Genomic DNA, 22,928 nt, shown 5'->3' with positions numbered 1-22,928 from the left:
TTTGGAATCGAGCTCTCACGTTAAAAGTTAGAGTGGTTAATATCGTTTATACCCTTAATGAATAAAATGTATAAATAAATTAAAAAAAAAAAACGAAATTTTAATTTATTTGATTAGATAAATGATTAAAATTAATAATACTAAGAATTATCCAAAATCTGAAAATATAATTTTAAAAAGAGATAATTTATTTATATATTGTATTGTTATCTTAAAAAATCTTTTAGTAGAAATTTAAAAACATGAATTACATAGCTAAATATTAATCAAATAAAATGTATAACTAAATTAAACAATAAAAATGAAATTTTAATTTATTTGATTAGATAATTGATGAAAATTAATAATAGTAAGAATTATCCAAAATCTGAAAATATAATTTAAAAAGAAGATATTTTTTGTATATATTGTATTGTTATCTGAAAAAGTTTTTTAGTAAAAAATTAAAAACATGAATTATATAACTAAATATTAATCAAATAAAATGTATAACTAAATTAAAAAATAAAAATGAAATTTTAATTTATTTGATTAGATAATTGATTAAAATTAATAATAGTAAGAATTATCCAAAATCTGAAAATATAATTTAAAAAAGAGATAATTTATGTATATATTGTATTGTTATCTGAAAAAGTTTTTTAGTAAAAATTTAAAAACATGAATTATATAACTAAATATTAATCAAATAAAATATATAACTAAATTAAAAAAAATTAATTTATTTGATTAGATAATTGATTAAAATAAATAAAGAATGCTCTCACGTTAAAAGTCAATAAATTTTATGTAATACTTTTCATGTAAATACTATTGTTATCTGAATAAGTATTTTAGTAAAAAGTGTAAAACATAAATTATGTAACTAAATATTTGGATAATATATACATAAATTATCCAAAATCTAAAAATATAATTAAAAAAAAAGATAATATATATATATATATATATTGTATTGTTATCTGAAAAAATATTTTAGTAAAAAGTAAAAAACATAAATTACATAATTAAATATTAATCAAATAATTTTTTAAAATTATATAGTTAAAAATTTAATATTAAGTTATTTTAATATTTATTTTAGAATAATGAATATAGTGTACAAAAAACTTTTCAAAAATTATAAAAATGTTTAAGCCCGCGTCGCGGGCAAAACACCTAGTATAAGCATTATGCTAAAAAATAGTATGTTCTCATAGATGCAATTAATAAAGTGATTAATATAGCAGTAAATGATTCATATAAAATAAATATATACTAATATATAATAGGCTTATTTTTGAATAATGTATATATATTATATTTATAATATATATGTAATTAATATATATATATATATGAATTATATTTAATTATATATAATTAATTATACTTTAAATTTGAAATAATTTTATTGAAAAATAATTTCATATTTTTTTTTTCAAACATGATTTTTATTTTTAAGAGTTTTTCTAAAGTTATTTGAAAAAAATAAGATAGGTTTTTGGATATAAATATATTTTTATGATATTATTAGATAAATTATATTAAATTATTTTATAAATTATTTTATATTATGTTCTACTAAAAGTTTCACATGATAGAGAGCAAAATTGCATTATTTAAATGCTTTAAAAAAAGAATTATTGATTGGATAAGAAAGATGTTAATTAATGCTTACGCTCTGCCTATCAAACGCTAATACAAAATTTAGATAACAATAAATCTCTTTTGTTAAATCCGCGTGTGTTAACATACGTGATGAATGAATTCTCAAAATTGTTATCCATAAATAAATAAATGCAAACGGTCGGTAGAAAAACGAAATGGTTAGAACAGTCACACAGAAAATATAAACGCGCATGCCAACATAAAAGCTGACAAAACAAAACGAGATTCGGCGTCTCAGCTTCGCCAAACTTCACGGTGACGGTGGCTTATAGAGAAGAAGAAGAAAGTCAGAACATGGCCACGTAACCCCCCTAAGACTAATCATCATCCCTCTCTCTCTCCTCTTTATCACTCTCTCTCTCTCTCTCTCTCTCTCTCTCTCTCTCTCTTCCATTTTCTAATTCTGAATCCCCTTTTACCGGTGGCGATATGTCGGTCGCCGGAGCGATTAACCCCTTACCCGCTGCACCCGTCCCTGCCGGACCAACCACCACGACCCGCCGCCGTGTGGATGTAGTCTCCGAACGGCCCTTGAATCCCGCCGATTTCTGCAGTACAGTCAATTTATCAACCGGAAACGAATCGGCGGAATTGGACGGCGGAGATACGAGCGGTCAAGACGCCGCATCTTCGGAAGGTTCCTCGTCTACTGGATCTCACTACCACCACGATCACTACCACCAATTCCACAACCACCCCGCGATTCACTACCTCTTCCTCCGTAAATTCCGATCTCAGTTTTCCCAAGGCGGCGGCGGTGGCGGTGGATCGGGGACGGTGGTGGGGCAAGGGTTTAGATCTGGGAAAAACGTGGGGCGTCGGATCTTGGGTCTCCTCATGGCTCTCGTTGTCGCGTCCGTGTTCCTTAGTGTCTACCTCATAGGCGGTGTGCGCGTGGCTGACCACGCGCGGTTGAGCGAGTTTGTCGTCGTTAGATCGCTCCGTGACGATCTGTCAATGGCGCAACGCGAAGTTGGGGAAAACCAAGCTTCGTCTCAGCCAATGCGCGTCCTCGAAAAGCTTCCCGTGAGTGTTTTTTTGTTCCTTCTCTCTTCTTCTTTACACGTCAGCATTTAGGGATTCAATGTTCCTTTATCCGTTAAACAAAGCCAATCGTTGTGATAATACACAAATCTACATCGGGATTCGAACATGTGACCTCTTAGAACCCCTAGTAACGTATTTCAAGAGTTTTAACCGTTAGATTAACTTGTTATTGGTTGTTTTCTCTTAAGCACTGATCTAATCTTTTTAGTTAGGTAAGTGCTTAAGTTCAAATTCAATCTTGTTAGTGTGTTGTGTTGAATTTACCATTTTCTCCCAAGAAAATCAAAACTGTTCAGCCCTTCAAGGGTCTGTGATCGAAATTTTTGGCTGCGATTGTAACTTAGTTGAATAGTTTCAATGATATTGTGTTTGCACTGAGGGGAGATGAAGGAGAGAAGTGGGTTAGGTAGAAAGTTGAATTCTTTGATGATTTGCATAAGTGAATGATTATTGTTTCGGTGGCGCTAGAATATTCTGAAAAAGAAATTCGTTTTATGAGCTTCTACATTTTGATATTGGAGGGAGACTTTGACGAGCATTAATAGTCAATTGATTTGGGTGGACCTGACGTGGATCATCACTTTCCTACGGTTTCAGTTGACCTTAGGTTTGGCACAGTGTATGGCCTTTTTTGCTGTGGCATAGTTTGAGATGTTTTAAATGGGGAACTTTTATTTTATATGGAAGTTCAAATACGATCTAGTTGATATGGGTTTATATTAACAGTTCATGTCATCGTTGAGTAGATGTACCCCTGAGTTAAAAACTTTTATCTCTGTAAGTGTGTGCTTATGTAACTTGTTGAATTTTTCACTTGATAGACTTAAGGTACGATAGATTTTGTGATCACTGTAATCTGAGGTCGTACAGATTGAGAATGAGCTTATTTTTAATCATTTCCTCTGTTTTTTTTGTAATGTGGAAGACAAAACTCTTTCCTGCCGACTAAAGTTTTGAGGATCTTATCATGGAATTTCATGTTTGGCTGTTGCTTTTTACAGATTCCGGAAATTTGGCAGAAACCTGAAAGCGGGCAGTATCGTCAATGTGTGGCGCGTCCTAAGAACAAGACGAGTATGTTGCGTGCATTTCTTTGTTCTTCATCAGACGCATTTAAAGTATTTGATTTTGAATTATCAAGATCTTGTTTATTTCCTGGAATGAGGATCTGATATATGTCTTTGTCCAGGACTGGGCCAAAAAACCAATGGATATCTTATAGTACACGCAAATGGAGGTTTGAATCAGATGAGAACTGGGGTGAGTTTTCAGTTCCACAGTATTTTAGAGGGTTTTGATCTCATGATTCGCCACAGTGAGCTTCTTTGATTTACTGTTTTTTGTTCGTTTTGACCAAAATGTAGATATGTGACATGGTTGCTGTTGCCAAGATTATGAATGCAACTCTTGTTCTTCCTCTTCTCGACCATGAATCTTTCTGGACTGACCCGAGGTCTCCTCCTTATAATTTTGCCAATGTTATTGATGATATCACAAGATATTACTAAAAAATTAATGGAATGCTGATAAAGATTCTTTGTATGCAGCACGTTCAAAGATATTTTCGACTGGAGAAACTTCATGAATGTACTGAAACACGATGTTGACATTGTAGAGTATTTGCCTCCTGAGTATGCCGACATGAAGCCGCTTCTCAAGGCCCCTGTTTCTTGGTCAAAGGCTAGTTACTACAGAAGCGAAATGCTGCCACTTCTAAAACGTTACAAGGTGTTAAAGTTCATGCTTACCGACTCACGGCTTGCTAACAATGGCTTGCCACCATCGATCCAAAGACTGAGATGTCGTGCTAATTACAAGGCACTGGTGTACACGAAGGAGATCGAGGACCTGGGAAAGGTATTGGTTAACCGTCTAAGAAACAACAGTGAGCCGTATATCGCTCTGCATTTGAGGTAAGTCCGACATTTCTTTTTTTTTTTCATCAGCAAGGGAAATCATTTGGATCTTGGTTCTGAGTCAAAGGAGTATTGTATTTGCAGATACGAGAAGGACATGCTTGCCTTTACAGGTTGCAGCCACAATCTTACATCTGAGGAAGCCGAAGATCTAAGAATCATGAGGTACAATGTCAAACACTGGAAGGAGAAAGAGATTGATAGCATAGAGAGACGGATTCAAGGCGGGTGTCCTATGTCTCCGCGAGAAGCAGCCATATTTCTAAAGGCAATGGGATACCCATCCTCCACTACTGTATATATAGTTGCTGGTGAAATATATGGAAGCAAGAGTATGGATGCTTTCTGCGCGGAGTACCCAAATGTCTTCTCTCATTCAACTCTTGCAACTGAAGAAGAGTTGGAGCCTTTCAGTCCATACCAGAACCGGCTTGCTGCGTTGGACTACATTGTGGCCCTTGAAAGCGATGTTTTTGTGTATACGTATGATGGAAACATGGCTAAGGCGGTACAAGGGCACAGAAGGTTTGAAGGATTTAGGAAATCTATAAATCCAGACAGGTATATGTTAACATGAAATATAATTCATTCACTGCTTGTTTGCTGATTTGTTCTGTGTTTATTTCAGGTTGAATTTTGTTAGACTGATAGATCATTTAGATGATGGTTTCATATCTTGGGAAGAGTTTGCTTCAGAGGTTAAGCGACTAAACAGAGACAGGACTGGAGCGCCATATGCGAGACAGCCTGCTGCACTTCCCAGGCTAGAGGAGAATTTCTATGCGAACCCACAACCTGATTGCATCTGTAACAAGTCTTATTCTCGCAGCTCTGGGAAAAAATCAAGTCTTAGAACGGAGACAAAGACATGGAAGAAGAGTGCCTTAAGATAGTGTTGATACAGTTATCAGAAACAGTCGAGAATCTCACGTCAAACACTGCAGGATCACGACAGAGAACAACTTTCATCGAGTTTATAGCGTTTTTGTACAACATAGGAAAGGAGGTAACCCGAGTTCTGCTCAGACAGCTTGTAGAATCGATTGTCCTTACAGAAAGAGCATCAAGACTTGGATAAGCTACAGCATTTTTTGTCTCTTAACCAAACATAAGTTTCATAGGGTATCATGTTCTCACCACCCTCTCACATTGTTGTTATCAGTGAACACACAAAAAAATGATTGTACATTGGATTACAGTTGTGAAATCAGTATACATCTCACATTGTTCAAAAACATTTAGTTTAAGAAGCTCAGTTCTCGGTCTTTCTAACTACCACATTGATGGAACATAAACCTGCTCTTTCAAATTCTGTGTCGCGCTTTCAGTTGGGAAGCCTCTAACCGCACCAATCGTCCACTGCGATATGATCCCAGCAGCGACTGCGAACCGGAGCTGTCTCTCCAACACATCTTGGTCCTCGAACATCTCAGGACAAGTTGTCAGCTTCCTCATAATGCCTGCAACAACAGCATCACCAGAACCCGTTCTATCGCAAGTGAAAGGAGTTATAAGCACATCTTCCGTCCCAACCACAACACCATCAAACTTGGGAGTATAGTAATGAAGCCGTAGCGTTCCATCAGTCACAACCAACAGCTTCAGATTGTCGTGCCATAACGGCTTGATTTCCTCAGGTGTGTAATGGTAATAGTCTCTCCGGTTCTTAGTCTGCTCGAAATCCTCAGCAAAGTATTGCGGTGTGTAGTTTCTTCTCCTCTCGTAGTACTCTTCATCGAGTAGAAACTCAAGCTCTTGCTGCGAAACTTCTATGATGTTGGCTGTGTCCCATGCTTTCTTGATCAGCTTCCGAGTCTCGTTCCGTGATCTCCATAACGGTAACGGAAGATTCAAGTCAAAGAAAATAAGCCCTCCGAACTTCTTGGACCATTGTATTGCCTTGAATAGAGTTGATTGCATTGTGGGTGACGTCAACACTTCTGAATTGAAATGGAAGATCCTCGCCTGCATTGTAATAAAGCAGAAGTAAACAAAACAGCTTAATAGCCATGACACATCGTATGACTCATCATGCTCAACCTATCATGGCATTGTAGAAAACAGCTTAAAAAGCCAAACTGTGTTCATCCTAAACCATAAAATGAAAGACTTTACCTCTTTCAGCACGGCTAAGTTCAACTCCGAAGCAAGAAGCGAGTCCTCAGGCGGCTCCTTAACCGTCTCCGCCTTCATCTTCCCATCCTCAAACTTAATCTTAACGCGAGTACACGCAGTACTCGCACCCTCATCGAACTTCACAGCCCTCGTCTGAACTCTCTCCTTGTTCATCATCAAAACAAGCTCTTCCCCGTAATCATCTTCACCGACCTTCCCCATGAACGCAGCTCTACCGCCCAACCGAACATGCGAGATCGCCACGTTAGACGGCGGACCTCCCGGAGCCCGCCCGAACTCCGGCGGATCCCACTGCAGCATCTTCCACTGGGAGTAAATGTCGGGGTGCATCGGGTTATCGTGGACTCGCACCACAGGAACGAACTCCTTCTGCACGGCTCCGAAGCAGCAGACGAGAGGCGGGTCGTCGTACGGAAAGTCCATCCCGTCGTCGTAATCCACTAAATCAGGATCCGAATCAGGATTCGTCTCGATACTAGTAACCGTCAAGTTTTCCTTCTTCTTCCTCCCCTTGCGACTAGGCTTAGCGGTTTCCGCCGCTGCGGCTCCGTTTGTGTTACCGCCATTAATCGAAGCTCTCGGAGATAGGAATTGCTTCCGGGTGTGAGCTACTATCTCCCTGCGATGTATGGTTGGATCAAAATGGTGAAGGTGAGGAAAGAGATGAAGTGAAGCCATGAAGGGGTTTCGTTTTTACTTCGATGTGCCCAGGGTTTATCCAAATCTTCTTCCTCTTTCAAAATGAAAATAAAAAAAAAATCATATCGGGTCCTGACCCGGGTTCTTATCAAACCGGGTCAACCTGTGAAAAAACCCGAACCGTGTTTTTTTTTCTATTCGGTGCTTTATAAGAAGATGACGAAGATTACTTCCCTCGGTTCCGGCGGTTAAATCTCACAGACGATTCGATTATCTCCGTCACACGCCGTCCTCACCGTCGAATTCTTCCCGCCGGTAAGTGTGGCTTTCGAGATTTCACTGCGTTTGCTAGATTTGGCGTTTTTCATGTTGTTATGTGTGAACCGTTCGATTCAGTTTGAGTGCTTCTGTAACCAACGTTGGATCCTCGATCTTACGTTTAGATCAGTAGTATACGGATGAAAGTTCATATTGAGCCTGAGGAAACGTTTACGGTTTCATGATGTTGTGATTGATGAAGAGTTTCTTTAACTAACTTGATGTTAATCTACCTGCGTTTGATCCTGATGATTCTCACCATTCATATCATGCTTAGCTTTAAGTCTCTTTGCAATGTTATCTCGATGAGTTCTGAAATAAAGTATGAATTCGAGATAACTACTCCTCGGTAGCTGCTACCATTGCAAGGCAGGAACGATCCTTTCTAGGCACCAAATAGCTAGAAAACTAAGTCATTCCTGTGCTTATTATACCTTTATAGCATTGCTTAGAATCTAGATTTGTATTGCTATCTTCATTGTTGAAACTGTGTGCCACGTATCAGAATCTTTGTGCCATTATCTTTTCGCTGCTTCTGGTTGTTTACAACTCTATGCATAACAGGGAACGATGGCTTTCTGGACATTGATAAAAGGTCTGCTGCTCTTTGCAAATGCGTTTGCAATCCTCAACGAAGATCGTTTCCTTGCTCCAAGAGGATGGACACTCGAAAAACTCCACCAAACCGGTAGAAGAAACTCTCCCAAAGGCCAAATCATTGGTCTAATTTACGCCTGCCAGTACATGAGATTGCCCCTCTTGCTCATCAACCTAGTAGTCATCGCCTTGAAGATTATCGCTGGTTAAAGATTTTTTGTATTTGAATGTAAACTGCATTACGTATCTAATGTAGGAGGAGGTTGAGTTTGCTGTTCTCTTCTGTTCTACCTAGTCAAAAGTATCCCATGTAGTCAAGTTTGGTGTGGATCATTTTACATGCTGAAACAAACTAATCATGCCAAAGAGAAACAATGTTGCAAAAGTTCACACACGAAAGGAAAACAAGTGGGCTACATTACATTAGCCAATGAAGAATCTACTTGATTACATAGAAAGATCACATATCCTAAACACACACACACGTACATAGATATGACAACACTTGTTTTTCATTTTGTGCTATCAGTTTTACTCACAACAGCTTCCATTTTCTCCATCTTTGCGTACTCAAACTCTTTTGTCTTGATTCCACATTCCTCCTGCATCACCATCGCAAGATTGTTCCTTTTGAAAGCTGCCCATATATGCATCAAGGCGAAGAACACAAGCCCTGTAGACCCAAAAGTCATTACAAAGCAAGTCACAATCCCCCACGCCCTAGCTCTTCTCCTCTTCTTCGCCTCCTCTTCTTCCTCTATAAGCTTCTCCACCATAATCGCCGCATAAGAGTGCTCACCCTTAGGGACGCTTCTCGCTTCCAAGCTCCACGAGTGAAGATTAAAGCTCCCGCCATACGACTTCACACCAACCATGAACTCATCACCCTTACCTTTCAACATTGCTGACAAGTCAATCCTAGTGAACATCAAAGGATCAACATGTTCAAAGCTTTCTGATTTGCTTAACCTGACTTCTAGAAACTTCCCACCTGCTATGTAGTTAACCCAAGCGTACAACAACACCTCCTCTTCCAAGTTAGCTATCGTGAAACTGCGAATCTCCTCAGGAACCGTAGTACCATCTACACTCACAGTCACATTCGAATCTTTATCTAAAGTATCGAACTTTACTTCGAATAGAGACTGATCAAACGTTCCGTTGACAGGAAACACGACGAATCCAAGTCTCCCACCGTGATCAGGAGAAACGGAGAAAGCGATGAAAGTGGAGAATCCGGCGGGATACTCGGACTTAGTCTCGACGAACTTGATGGGTTTCTTGTAGACAACTCGCCCACTATTATGACTCACTGAGTCATTCAGCTGGATTGAAATCGAAGATCCGCCGTCGAGGAGCTTTGCTTCGCCGAACAGAGCAATGTCGTCGGAGTCAAAGGTCGAGTTTTTACCGAAGCTGGTGAAGGTGAAGGATGGTTTAGCTTCGGATGTTGTGGAGAAGAGTGAGAGTAAAGGCAGGAGTAGAAGGAGTGACCTTTGGAGAGTGAAGGTCGCCATTAATGGAGCAAGGTTTAGAGATTGGATTGTGGTTAATTGAGTTTGTCTAGGGCTTGAAATGGGAGATGAGATCTACTGTTGGAAGGAGAGTAAAGTGTGTGGTGCGGGCAGAGAGAGAGAGAAAGAACAGAGAAGCACTTGGACAAAGTGAAAGCGTTAAAGGTAGCGACTTTTGTCTCCTTCACTATGGTAAACCCCAAAAATGCTTCATCTTTGTTCTTTATTTTATGCTTTCATCTTTCTCATTAAAACATCAATGACTCTGAAAATGCATTATCATCATTTGTAAATATTAATCAAAGTTGTAAATGATGGCAGAATGGAGCTTTGATCATCATCATTTGTATCGCCCGTTGTGGGTTTTCAGCTAATGAAACATGGGCCGATAAAAAGTTAACTCTGAAATGCATTTTTATAAATAAAGCTTAGCTACGTGTTTGGCAAATTTATTTTTGTTTCTTAAGCTATGGGAAAATTGTTTTTTTAGAGCAAAAAAATGATAACTATGTCCATTTAGACTAATCTCATATATTTTATGTCCCATTAGGTTAATTATTTTCAAAATGGTAATAATGCCCTTAAAGTTGTAATTTTTTTTATTTTTTCGTTTTTTTTTGTTTTTTTTATAAAAAAATCGATTTTTAAAAAAATATGAAAGTGAATATTCTAAAATATTTTGTTTCCATATTTTTAGGAACTGATTTCTTATCCGTAGAATACAACTAATTTGTAGAAATCGATTTCTACAGGTTTTTAGAATTATAGTAATATGTAGATTTTGATTTCTACATGTTTTAGATTTACAGTAAATCTGTAGAAGTCGGTTTCTACGTGTTGCAGATTTATATTAATGTGTAGAATTTGATTTCTAAAGATTTTAGATCAGTAGGTTAAGCGTGGAATGTGTATTCTAAATATTTTTAGAATACTCTTATTTTAGAATACTCTTATTTACGTAGATCACATATTCTAAACAACGAAAAAAGTGGATTTTGTTTTCTACTTCGTAGAATGTCATTTCTACTTTATTTAGAACATAATCTGAAATTTATGATTTAAACATTTTTAGAACTGAAAAAATACCACTAAGTTCATATTGGTATTTTATCAAAAGTTACTATTTTTCCAATTTTTTTTTGGTTTGTAAAACTACTTATTGAATTTATTTTCAAAAATATTAAAGGATGTTATGGGCAAAAATGACACAAAATAGATATTAGTCTAAAGGGACATAGTTATCATTTTTTTGCTCTAAAAAAACAATTTTCCCAGCTATTTTAACTAGATTCTAACCCTCCATTTTGATGCTTATAATTGGAAACTGGAGATACAATGGTGGAAACAACAGTTTCATGACTTGAAAATCCAATGGATTGGAAGAGAAGGCACTACAAAAAAAGATGTGAATTGTATCACTTAAATTGTATCACAAAATTAAATGATACAGTTTTCAATCATTTATTTGTAAATGATACAAAATATAGATAATTTAGTATCAGTTATAACAACTGATGTCATTTTTTAACAAATTTAACATCATATTGACTAACTGATATAATTCATCTTGATTAGCGTCACTTTAATGAAACTGATGCTAAATTATTAAGTTATATCATTTATATAATTGATGTAAATTTATTCTGGATTAAAATCATTTATGCAAATGTTACAAATTTTACATCAATTAAAAAGTGATTCTAATTATATATATTTTTTCGAAAAAATAATTATTAGTATTAACTTCAATTATAAGAAAATGATGTAACTATCTCTTTATTTTACATCAATTAAATATAAATGATACTATTTTATCCTAATTTGTATCAGTTAAAATATTTGATATTAAAAAACTAATTTTCATCACATATTTAAATATGGATATATTACTTTTTATCATAATTATATTTTATGTTGATATACTTTGATAAATATTTTATAGTATAGAAAGATAATAAGAGATTTAAGTTGATATTTATCTTTAAGAAAGTATAGAATATACAAAAAATAAAAAAAAATAAAAATTTTGGCGTTCTCTCCTAATCAGAAAAAGTTTGCTCCGTTACGTTAATGTCATTCACGATCACAGCGTCATCACCTTCCATTAGCTTTTGAAAAAAAGATTGAATAACAAAAGAAAGTAAGTTTCTTGTAAATTTAATCAATCCTGTTTCTTTTTCCTCTTAACTATTAAAAGAGTCTTAATATATATCTCTTTCTCTGACAAAGATTGTTTTGTCTTTTGGTTTCAAAACTCAATAGTGAGCATCTCAGAAAATCAGACGTTGCATACAATTAAGGTAATTTATTTATACTTTTCTCCCATTACTTACTGATATGAAGTTTGTTGGGTTTTGAAGTTCAATTGTTTGTCGTGAATTTCTAAAAGTCTACTAATTGTGAAAGTCTGTTTTTTTTCAGGTTCTAATGGATAAATCATGGATAAACAAACCACGTTTATCGCAAGATTACAGATTAGGAGTGAAAAATTTCTTGGATTTTGCATTTGGTAAATCTAATGCACCCATGGTAAAATGTCCATGTACTCGTTGTTCTCTAGCCAAATCTAAGACAAGGGAAGATATCGAAGGTGATTTGATTTGTCATGGCTTTTTAAATTCTTACACAAGTTGGATAGTACACGGAGAAGATATGTGTGTCACGGAAAATGCAAGAGTACCTTCTGATAGTGCTCATGTTGAACTAGATTCAACTTTCAACCTCTTGGATGATATTTTTCCTGATATTAGTGCAAATATGAATGAGGAACATGAAGAAGGGTCGTCTGGGCAACCTATGGACACTGATAGACCATCAGCTTCAAGTGGAAATTCTAAAAAAGGAGAAGGTTTTGATGAGATGTTTGCTGATTACAATCAAGAGCTATATCCTGGATGCGATAAATTCACGAAGTTGTCCTTTATACTGAAGTTATACCATATAAAATGTATGTGTGGGATTAGTGACAAGGGGATATCCATGGTGCTTGATTTGATGAAAGAAGCATTTTCACATGCCAAATTGCCAGATTCATTTAATGACATGAAAAAGGTTATTCGCAACTTAGGAATGACTTATGAGTCAATTCATGCATGTCCAAACGATTGTATGTTATATTGGGAAGCTGATGCAGAAAGGGAAGTTTGTAAAGTCTGTGAGGCCTCTCGTTGGAAAGATACAAAGAGCACAGAAGTATCTGGATCAGGAAAAAAGAAGAAGAGATCTCCTGCAAAAGTTTTGCGTTACTTTCCCCTGAAGCCACGGTTACAGCATTTATTTATGTCATCAAAAACTGCTGCCCACATGAGATGGCATGGATCTGCTACTAACAATGATGGTAAACTACGACATCCAAGAGACAGAAGGGCTTGGAAGGAGTTTGATAAGAAATATCCTGACTTTGCATCTGATCCAAGAAATGTCAGACTAGGGTTGGCGACTGATGGTTTTAACCCATTTGGTACAATGAGTAGTAGTTATTGCATCTGGCCAGTGATATTATTTCCTTATAACTTTCCACCGTGGATGTCAATGAAGCAGACATCAATGATTCTCTCGATGGTTATCCCCGGAAAACACATGCCTGGTAATGATATTGATGTTTACTTGCAGCCACTTATCAAAGATCTGAAGGAGCTATGGTCTGATGGTATTGAAACGCTAGATGCTTCCACAAAACAAACATTTGACATGCGAGCAGCCATCATGTGGACAATAAGCGATTTTCCGGGTTTAGGAAATTTGTCGGGTTGGAATACGTATACAGCATCAGCTTGCCCAACCTGTAACTTTGATGGAATCGGACAACGTTTACGACATGGAAAAAAAAATTGTTTTATTGGTCATCGTCGTTTTCTTCCTCTAGATCATGGCTTTCGGCAGAATCAGGCAGATTTTGATGGAAAATTAGAAACCAGATCCCCACCAGCCAGGCAGCCACATTGACAGGTTCCACAATTATTCATCAATTAGAGCAAGTTAATGTTACTCTTGGTAAAAAAGATAAGTCTGTGGTAGTTGGAAGAAAGAGAGACATAAGTGATGCCGAAAGATCTAGTACTCAGCAGTGGAAGAAAAAAAGCATATTTTTTGAGCTGCCTTATTGGGAATTTACAATGCTGCGACATAACTTGGATGTCATGCATATAGAGAAGAATGTGTTTGATAATTTAGTCTACACATTGTTGGATGACAAAAAAAAATCGAAAGATAATCTGAATGCCAGAAAAGATCTTCGTGAGCTAAATATACGTTCTGACTTGTGGCCTGATGATAATGAGAAATATCAAGCTGCATGTTTTTCTCTTAACAATCATGGGAAAGACATTTTCTTAAGTGTCTTAAAGAATGTTAAACTGCCAGATGGTTATGCTTCTAACTTGTCAAGTTGTGTTGATGTTAACAGTCGAAAGCTATCAGGCTTAAAAAGCCACGACTCTCACGTGATAATGAGAGATTTATTATCAGTCGCAATTCGGAATCTGCTCCCTACAGATGTTTCATCAGCCATTGTCGAGCTTTGCCAATTTTTTAGAGATATATCTGCAAAATTTCTTGATATAGATGAGCTTGATAAATTACAAGATCGTACTGTTATGACTTTATGTCGTCTGGAGATGTTTTTTCCTCCATCATTTTTCACAGCGATGGTACATTTAATAGTACATCTGACAGAAGAAGCAAAACTTTGTGGACCAGTTCCGTTTCGTTGGATGTATCCGATTGAGAGGTGTGTTGTTTTTATTATGTATATGTCTGTATATGTATATACACAAAACTGGAAACTTACATGATTCAGTTATGTACAGGACTCTAGGATACTTCAAATCATATGTAAGAAATCGCGCCAAGCCTGAAGGTTCTATAAGTGAGCAATATTTAGCTGATGAGTGTATAACATTTTGCTCAATGTATCTAAATGATATAGAGACACGATTTAATCGGATTGGACGCGTTGATGATCAACCTCCAGTTGAGATTAGTATAAGAACAAATTCAGAACTTCCACATATTTTTCCAAACCATGGAAGATTTGTTGGAGCAGGTCAATTTCATTCTCTTAATCATGTAGAGAGGCAGCAAGCACATCGACATATATTAGTCAACTGTTAACTACTTGATCACTTAAGAGAGTAAGGTTCTATTATTATTTTAGTTATTTTTTCTTGACGTCCTAATGTACATGTTTTTTAATTGTTTGTATAGGAAATACAAAAATGAATTGTTGACAAAACAATCTCATCAGGGCAGGATGAATCGTGCTATCGACATTGACCGAGAAGTTCATATTAATTTTTCAGAATGGATCAGACAGAAAGTACAGACTAATGAGATAGATGGGATAACTGATGATTTACGATGCTTGGCTATGGGTCCATCTGAGAAAGTTTTAAAGTACACAGCTTACAATGTCAATGGTTTCAAATTTCGGGCAACAGAAAGAGAAGCTAACCTGAAAACACAAAATAGTGGTGTGTATGTGGCTGCTGAGACTATGAGCTATGCTAGTTCTCGTGATTCAAACCCAAGAACAGGAACTGTTAATTACTATGGAAATCTGATTGAAGTTATGGAGATAGATTACTATGAAGTTTTCAAAGTTGTATTATTTAAGTGTAACTGGATGGACACTCGTACAGAACGAGGTTATAAGCAGGATGCGTATGGTCATCATATGGTAAACTTTTCACGTTTTTTACCCACTGAAGAAGAAGGGGATGAACCATATATATTAGCGTTTCAGGCAAAAATGGTTTATTATGTGAAAGATCCTTCTGAAGTAGAGTGGAATATTGCTGTTCATGTTCAACCTCGAGATGTGTATGACATGGGTGATTCAAATGATGCATAGCCGTTGGAAGATGGTTTCGAACCTAGCATCTCTGTTTCTTCTTGAGGAGATATTTAATTATTTATTTGGTTATTGGTTTTTAGAACGTTAAAGACTATTTTGATGATGAATTATTTTTACAAGTTGTTTTTTATGCAAACATGTTTTCCATTACTTAAACGTGAAAATCCCTACAATAGTTCATAGCTTTTACAGCTCCATTAGCATTACAAACTGCCAACTTGGTGGCTAAACGAGAGATTAAAGTACTTAAGATAAATAAACCACATAACTTCAATTGCCAAGCTTCATGAAGGATCCTGTAGAGACCAATGTGATTGTTGAACGAGATTTGTAGCATCACCAAATACGACATGCCTCCTCCACTTGCCGCCGAATGCAAAAGTTTCAAATGGAAAATAGAAGTTATAGGTAATATAACTAAAAAATATTTCTTTCATTTACTTGAAATTTATTTTCTTAAAACTGTTATGTTATTTAGTCATCAAATATTTTTAATGTGTAGAGAAACTTAAATTGAAATTCAGAGAACATATTATTAAACGTAGTCACTACGGCACCGTCATTTGTGTGGGCAAGGAAGATTCAGTTATAGTCAATTTATTTGCTATACCGTATTAACTTAGTTTATCAAGATAGCTTATGTTTTATTCTTGCACAATGTCTTGTCTAGATAATCAGCTTTTTTTGTTGCAATGCTAAAATTATTTATATATGCTCCGTTCATAAAAAAATAGATACTTCATGCTAATTTAGCCTATTAGATAACACTCATATTTTGTTTTTATAAACAAGATACTGCTGGGAAAATCGAAGGAAAAATGATAACATCTAAAGAAGTTTGGAAAATTCAAAATAGCAAAGTGATTGTTCATTTTGACGAAGTTAGTGGCCAGCCAATCGGAGAGTCGGGAGGTCTACTAGGGTCATGGTTAGGTCAACTAAGCAATGATGTGAATTTGCTACCCATTAACTACAGTGACTGGAGAATGGTTAATCCTCACATAAAAACTAAAGTCTGGGAAGTAATACAGGTAATACATAACATTTAATCTCTTTATAAATTATTAACTTTGAGATGTAAGATAATATATTCGTATGATGAACATAGTTTGGTTTGTTTTTATTATTTCAGTCCAAATTCTGGTTTGATGATCCACTGACGAGAAAAGTGTTTGTGATGAGTGCATTAGGTAGCAGATGCAAAGATGTCAAACTACGTCTTTGGAAAGAATACAAGCGAGACAGTCTAAGTGAGACATTGCTCAATCGACCAGAAAATGTTCCTGAAAATCAATGGGGTCATTTCGTTCACATGAGATTCACTGAAAAGTGGAAGGTACAGTTTTATTTGTTATATATTTATACATAGTTCTATATCAAATACAAGCAATATTTTTGTATGTGAGATTATAGAAAATGCAAGAGAGGAATACAGAAAGCCAAAAGAAAAATATCATGCCTCATGTATGTGGGAGAAAAAGTTTTTCAAAGAAAAGAAATGATATTGTAAGTAATGTAAAGTTAGTTTATTATATTGATATAAACTACTTTACTATACTAATATTATATATATTTATGCATGTTACAAAGACAATCAAGACTGGAAAACGACCATGTCGAGCAAATTTTTTTATCGAGACTCGTACAAAACCTAATGGAAGCTTTGTATGTGAAGAAGCAAAAACACGGGCGGTTAGTTTCAGTCAATATTATCATTGGTTTGTATGTTAATTCTACTTGATATTTATTCTTCATTTGTGGTTTAGGAAAAACTTACGACGTTGTTGGGCCAAAAGTCACATGTGACAAACAATGCTATTGCTAATTTGGATGATGAATATGCACAAGTTTTTGGTCCAGAGCGTCCAGGACGAGTACGGTGTGTTGGTCGTGAACCTACACCTTCAAAATTAGTGAACCATTCACCTGTTACGAGACAAGAGATAGAGAATTCAGAAATGGTTATTGAACTGAAGTCACAAGTGAAAGAATTATCAGATCAAGTCAAGGGAATGACTACATTCATCTAACAAGTAATTGGTACTTCAACCGGTGAACAGGTAATAATATATTTTATAAGTTAATTGTATTTTTATACTTTTGATATATGTAAACTAATATATGCTGAAGTAATTATTTAGGCAAGAGTATGGGCTTCAAGTTTTGCTGTAGCTTTTGCTAACATACCAAACCCAGCTTTTGCCAACGTACCATCTCCACCAAATCCAAATCAGGTAAATTATAATTAATTTTAGTTTTATAATCAATAGTTATTCAAAATATTAACTGATTTGTTGTATAATTCTATTTCAGGAACGGAGTGATGATGCTGTTAGAGACTAATTAAGACTCAGACGTTGGAAGCAATGGCAGTGATCTTCATCAACATTAGTTTAATAATATTTTCAGTAACTTTCAATTTATTTTATTTTTATGAATTTGCATGATGGATTAGTTGATTTGATTTCTAATACTTTATTTATTATCTAAATCAGGTTTTATTCATTTAATTAATTTCCTGCATTTTTATATATATATTTTAAATTTAATAACAAAACAAAAATTCGTTTATATTAATATTAATATAAATCATAAATATGTAAATAAACATAATATTTGTATCATTTATATATAAGTGAAATATATTATAATCATTTATGAAAACTGATATAGATTTAGCATCAATTATATAAAAATGATGATAGAAATTTAAATCACTAAATTGTAAATGATACAATTATAAAAATCACTTCTTAAAACTGATATAAATTTAACATCAATACGTAAAATGATAATAATACTTTAAATCACTTGCTTTAAATGATATAATTATTAAAATCACTTTTAAAAAAATGATTTAAGGTTAACATCAATTGTTTAAAATGATATATTATTTAAAAACGCTTGTTATAAATGATACAATTACTAATATCATTTCTAAGAATTGATGTTACTGTTACATCAGTTTATAATAAATGATTTAACAATTCAAATCAGTTTTTCTAATTTATACTAATACTAAAATCATTTCGCATAACTGATCTTAAAGTTAACATCATTTTCTTACAAATGACACATTTTAAAATCATTTAAAATAATTGATGTAAATATATAATTTTATTGTATCAGTTTTGATTAAAATGATGTAAATTATTTGCATCACCACTTTCAGAGTCATTTATTTAACTGATGTAAAAGTTTTTTACATCATTTATAACCCATGTTCTAAAATACGCTCTCCGCGCCCGCGTAATCGCCGGAAAAACGTGAAACGGGCAGTGACCGCCGCGATTTGGCATGAATCGCTCAGTGAATCGGAAAAAAAATTCAAGTTCATTGTTTTATAGATTTGCAACTTGATATCATATTTTAAATTATAGATTTCTGTTATTTAGACCAAAACTTACAAGATTAGCATGAAACAAGGCTGAAATCGTAAAAAGAAAAACAAAAAAACGGCTACAGTTTCAGAGGAAGAAGGTAGAAGACAAGGACAATTCTGTCATTTACTATTTTTAACCTAATTCCTAGAAAAATAGAGAAATGGGACACAGGTCAACTCGAATCCGGGTTGTGACAAAGTAATAAGGTAGCTACAACCACTAGACCACGGTACAATTACGTTAGTATTGAACATATTTAAATATATAACCCTTATATCTATATAAAGCCCTAAAATAACTCCCCGATTAATCCCCGTATAATTTCCGATTAATTGATTACGCGCTAGGCGCTGCTCGACCGCACGCGTTACGCCTAGCGTAGTTTCAAACATGGTTTATAACTAATGCAAATATATAAAATAAATGATGTAAACTAGTCATTTTCTTGTAGTGAGGCAACAAAGTGGCAGATAAATTGGCGAAGCATCAGATTGAAGACAATGTCTCTTTTAAATTTCATTACTGTGTTCCGAATTTATAACTTCTGAAATGCATAATGATTATGTAAACTCAACATAAAGTTAGTGTTTAAAAAAAAACTAGATTCTAACTCGCGCGGATACGCGGATATTATTTTCATTTTTATTACAAAATTTAAACTAATAGTAACGTAACTGAATTTATTAAAATAATAATATTATATATAATATAACTAAAATGTATGTGAGTTTTTACTTTTTGCTACAATAATTTAATTCATCACTATATAGTTTTCATAGCCTATTTTTAAAATTTTCATATTTTCTTCTATTCTTATATTCTTGTAACATTTTTTGTTTCAAATAAAATACGGGATCCCAAAATATTAATTATGTATATATTTAGATGCAAAAACTTATGTAGAATTCTGCCTTGTATCAAGTGATGTTGGGATTTAACATTAGTAAGTCCACCTTCTGTTTTAGAGGTGTTGATTTCTTGTGACTATGGTGGTGTGAGGCTTTGTTATTTTGTGTGGTTGTATGATTTCTTGCTTGGTGTATGGCATCTCGTCTCCTCCCCTATAGAAAACGAGTTCCTGGAATAAAGACTCAAATCTCATGATTTAGAAGAGAAGCTTGCATCGGTCTCCACCTACGTCCATCTTTTCAGATCGCTTATTGTACTTTGCATTTCAAATTTGGTCAATGGTAGCTTAACAAAAGCTAACTTGGAACCAAATTGATAAAGGCAATTGAAGAAGAAGACTTATCTACACTATGAAATTTTTTGTTTTGATTTTGTTAAAGATATTAGAAGTCCGTCTGCTACTGCTGGAACGAAAACATCTACTTTATCTTATTTCAAAATAAGATCGGTTTAGTTTTGCTAATGTGTCATCATTAATGTTTATCCTTGCTAGTTTCCGATGCAGAAAGACCATTAGTTTCTCATTTTTATCTTGTGGTATTTTTTCTTTGATGATGTAATGGATTGCAAATCATTATCAACAAAACAAAGCGTTTCAAAAAAACATCAACATGTATTGTAAATATGGAAAGAAAATAGGAACGCCAAACCGATAGTGACAAAAGAGAACATTTTCCCAAAATGTAGAAAAGCATCATCAAAGAATAGAGGGTTTTAGTTTCTTCTTGTAGAATTCTGGTAGTTATTTAGTGATATTCCCTTGCAGTTTTCTGCCAGTTGCTTACTAGTAGTATGCCAAGCTTCACACTCAGAAATTGTATTCTTAGGATATATCCAGCTAAAACTGATTTTAACACTTTAATAAGTTTTCATCTTGTGCCTTCTATATGAATCAAATTATCAAAAGATATAAGACCTTTAGATGACTTTCTACTTTTATCACAATGCTGTCGTGTATGAAGCTTATAAGAGGTGTTTAATATAACAAATTTACTGATTCCTTCCCTTCTCCCTTTCCATACTATAGAAAATGGTTGTCACATCTCATCTGATCGCTTTTTGATTTAGATTATTTATCATCGCAATATAACCGGACAAAAGTCCTCAAATTATTATTAACAATGTTCTTTCTGCTTAATATCCTGATTTTTAGTACTATACTAGCTAATTTTTGTATATATTCGGCAATGGCTATATCTTAGGTTAAAAAAAACTTGTAAATTAACGTTTTTGACTGTATTTCTTAACGTAAACTGAATGAATAATCTTACTATTGAATGAAAACAGGAACATGTGAATGTATGTGTTAGCCTGTTTGACGGTTTAGGTTTCGCGCTGAGAAGATGACAAGCTACGGGGGTGAACCAAAATTTGTCTTGATCACTAGCATCAACCCCAAGGTTGTTGGAGGTTAGTTATATTGAATTGACTTTACTCTACTTATAAGAGGTGTTTAATATAACAAATTTACTGATTCCTTCCCTTCTCCCTTTCCATACTATAGAAAATGGTTGTCACATCTCATCTGATCGCTTTTTGATTTAGATTATTTATCATCGCAATATAACCGGACAAAAGTCCTCAAATTATTATTAACAATGTTCTTTCTCTTAATATCCTGATTTTTAGTACTATACTAGCTAATTTTTGTATATATTCGGCAATGGCTATATCTTAGGTTAAAAAAAACTTGTAAATTAACGTTTTTGACTGTATTTCTTAACGTAAACTGAATAAATAATCTTACTATTGAATGAAAACAGGAACGTGTGAATGTATGTGTTAGCCTGTTTGACGGTTTAGGTTTCGCGCTGAGAAGATGACAAGCTACGGGGGTGAACCAAAATTTGTCTTGATCACTAGCATCAACCCCAAGGTTGTTGGAGGTTAGTTATATTGAATTGACTTTACTCTACTGCCATAATTCAAAAATATTATGTAAATAAAAATATGATTATACTTATAAAAATAATTATATTTCTCTAAAAGTATTTATTTTTAGTCATTGCAATAAAAGAAAAAGTTAAGGGAATATTTTCTTTAACATGCTTTTATAGTAGATCAATGTTATTTGTTTATCTGAATATAGATGAAAATAGCAATCTCTATTTCATAAAATAAATAGAAGTGGACTGGAATATTCATTTGTCTATTATACTATTTAGAATAAAAAATTAACAATGAGTTGAAAATGTTGTAACATGCTGCTGTGATGGCTTTATTTATTAGATTAACCCCAAAATGTTGTTTTTAGTGTAATATTAATTTATAGCAAGGCAAAGAGAAATATTAACTCAATCTATTATTTTAAATGCTCTCACTTGCAAAGTGTCTATTTTGTTCTCTAAGAAACCATCTAGCATTTGAATTAGATTTCCTCTACACAGGTCGATTATTCCTCAATGGGACTTCTGGGACCCACATCTACTTTGACTCTGAGACAGATGCAGGCAAAGAACGCTATACACAGTAAGTAACTCGCCTATGAATATTATAGATACTTTTCGATTTAGTTTTTTCCTCACCCAACATAACCATCTGTTAAGGTTGTTTGGAGATGGCTCAAATCAAACATCCTCTTCATCAAAGCTGATTCACGCTCAGAAGTTAGAAGCCCTCACTATCTCTGAGCTTAACCAATATGTCCTCTCAGCTGACCCTCAGGTAATAGAACGAAATATATTCAATCAATCTGCCAAAAGTCACACTTTATTGTTTAACACAACTTGCTGATTTTACGTGATCGATTTCCTCTATACTGCCAAAGTAACTGGTATCCAGACTGAAAAAGGATGGTGTTATATTGGCTGCGCTAGCTGTGCTAAGAAGCTCGTGAAAGAGGTCTCATCCTTCACATGCCTCTCTTGTGATAACAATTGTTCACTAGCTACCTATTTTAAACAATTTCTAGGATGCTGATTGCAGGAAACATGTTGGGATATGAGTGCCGTCCATGAAAAGACGA

At 34.5% G+C, this 22,928-nt stretch overlaps 5 protein-coding genes across 5 annotated transcripts; 3 read left to right on the top strand and 2 right to left on the bottom strand.

The window, feature by feature from the left end:
* The first annotated feature begins 1,699 nt into the window (after positions 1-1,699).
* LOC106414836 (O-fucosyltransferase 28-like) lies at positions 1,700-5,878 on the top strand. The gene is made up of 7 exons (XM_013855420.3): positions 1,700-2,676; positions 3,699-3,771; positions 3,887-3,957; positions 4,062-4,150; positions 4,245-4,610; positions 4,698-5,174; positions 5,242-5,878. Exons 1-7 carry the CDS (start codon positions 2,080-2,082, stop codon positions 5,504-5,506), a joined length of 1,938 nt encoding a protein of 645 aa, XP_013710874.2. The 5' UTR covers positions 1,700-2,079; the 3' UTR covers positions 5,507-5,878.
* Positions 5,776-7,480, bottom strand: LOC106414837 (fructokinase-like 1, chloroplastic). The gene is made up of 2 exons (XM_013855421.2): positions 6,729-7,480; positions 5,776-6,578 (listed from the first exon to the last, which is right to left on the bottom strand). The coding sequence occupies exons 1-2, from the start codon at positions 7,425-7,427 to the stop codon at positions 5,886-5,888; spliced, it is 1,392 nt and encodes a 463-aa protein (XP_013710875.1). The 5' UTR covers positions 7,428-7,480; the 3' UTR covers positions 5,776-5,885.
* A 159-nt stretch (positions 7,481-7,639) lies between these two features.
* Positions 7,640-8,734, top strand: LOC106414841 (immediate early response 3-interacting protein 1). The gene is made up of 2 exons (XM_013855424.3): positions 7,640-7,703; positions 8,271-8,734. The coding sequence occupies exon 2, from the start codon at positions 8,277-8,279 to the stop codon at positions 8,511-8,513; it is 237 nt and encodes a 78-aa protein (XP_013710878.1). The 5' UTR covers positions 7,640-7,703; positions 8,271-8,276; the 3' UTR covers positions 8,514-8,734.
* Positions 8,644-10,078, bottom strand: LOC106414840 (L-type lectin-domain containing receptor kinase VIII.2). The gene has a single exon (XM_013855423.3). It carries the CDS (start codon positions 9,818-9,820, stop codon positions 8,816-8,818), a length of 1,005 nt encoding a protein of 334 aa, XP_013710877.1. The 5' UTR covers positions 9,821-10,078; the 3' UTR covers positions 8,644-8,815.
* Positions 10,079-16,489: 6,411 nt separating this feature from the next.
* LOC106413195 lies at positions 16,490-18,014 on the top strand. Its single transcript, XM_048740529.1, has 5 exons — positions 16,490-16,702; positions 16,804-17,007; positions 17,438-17,653; positions 17,813-17,905; positions 17,985-18,014. The coding sequence occupies exons 1-5, from the start codon at positions 16,490-16,492 to the stop codon at positions 18,012-18,014; spliced, it is 756 nt and encodes a 251-aa protein (XP_048596486.1).
* The last annotated feature ends 4,914 nt before the right edge of the window (positions 18,015-22,928 follow it).

This window comes from Brassica napus, chromosome A9 (assembly GCF_020379485.1).
Source record: "Brassica napus cultivar Da-Ae chromosome A9, Da-Ae, whole genome shotgun sequence".
Taxonomy (NCBI): domain Eukaryota; kingdom Viridiplantae; phylum Streptophyta; class Magnoliopsida; order Brassicales; family Brassicaceae; genus Brassica; species Brassica napus.
This window is presented reverse-complemented; position numbering and strand designations above follow the sequence as displayed.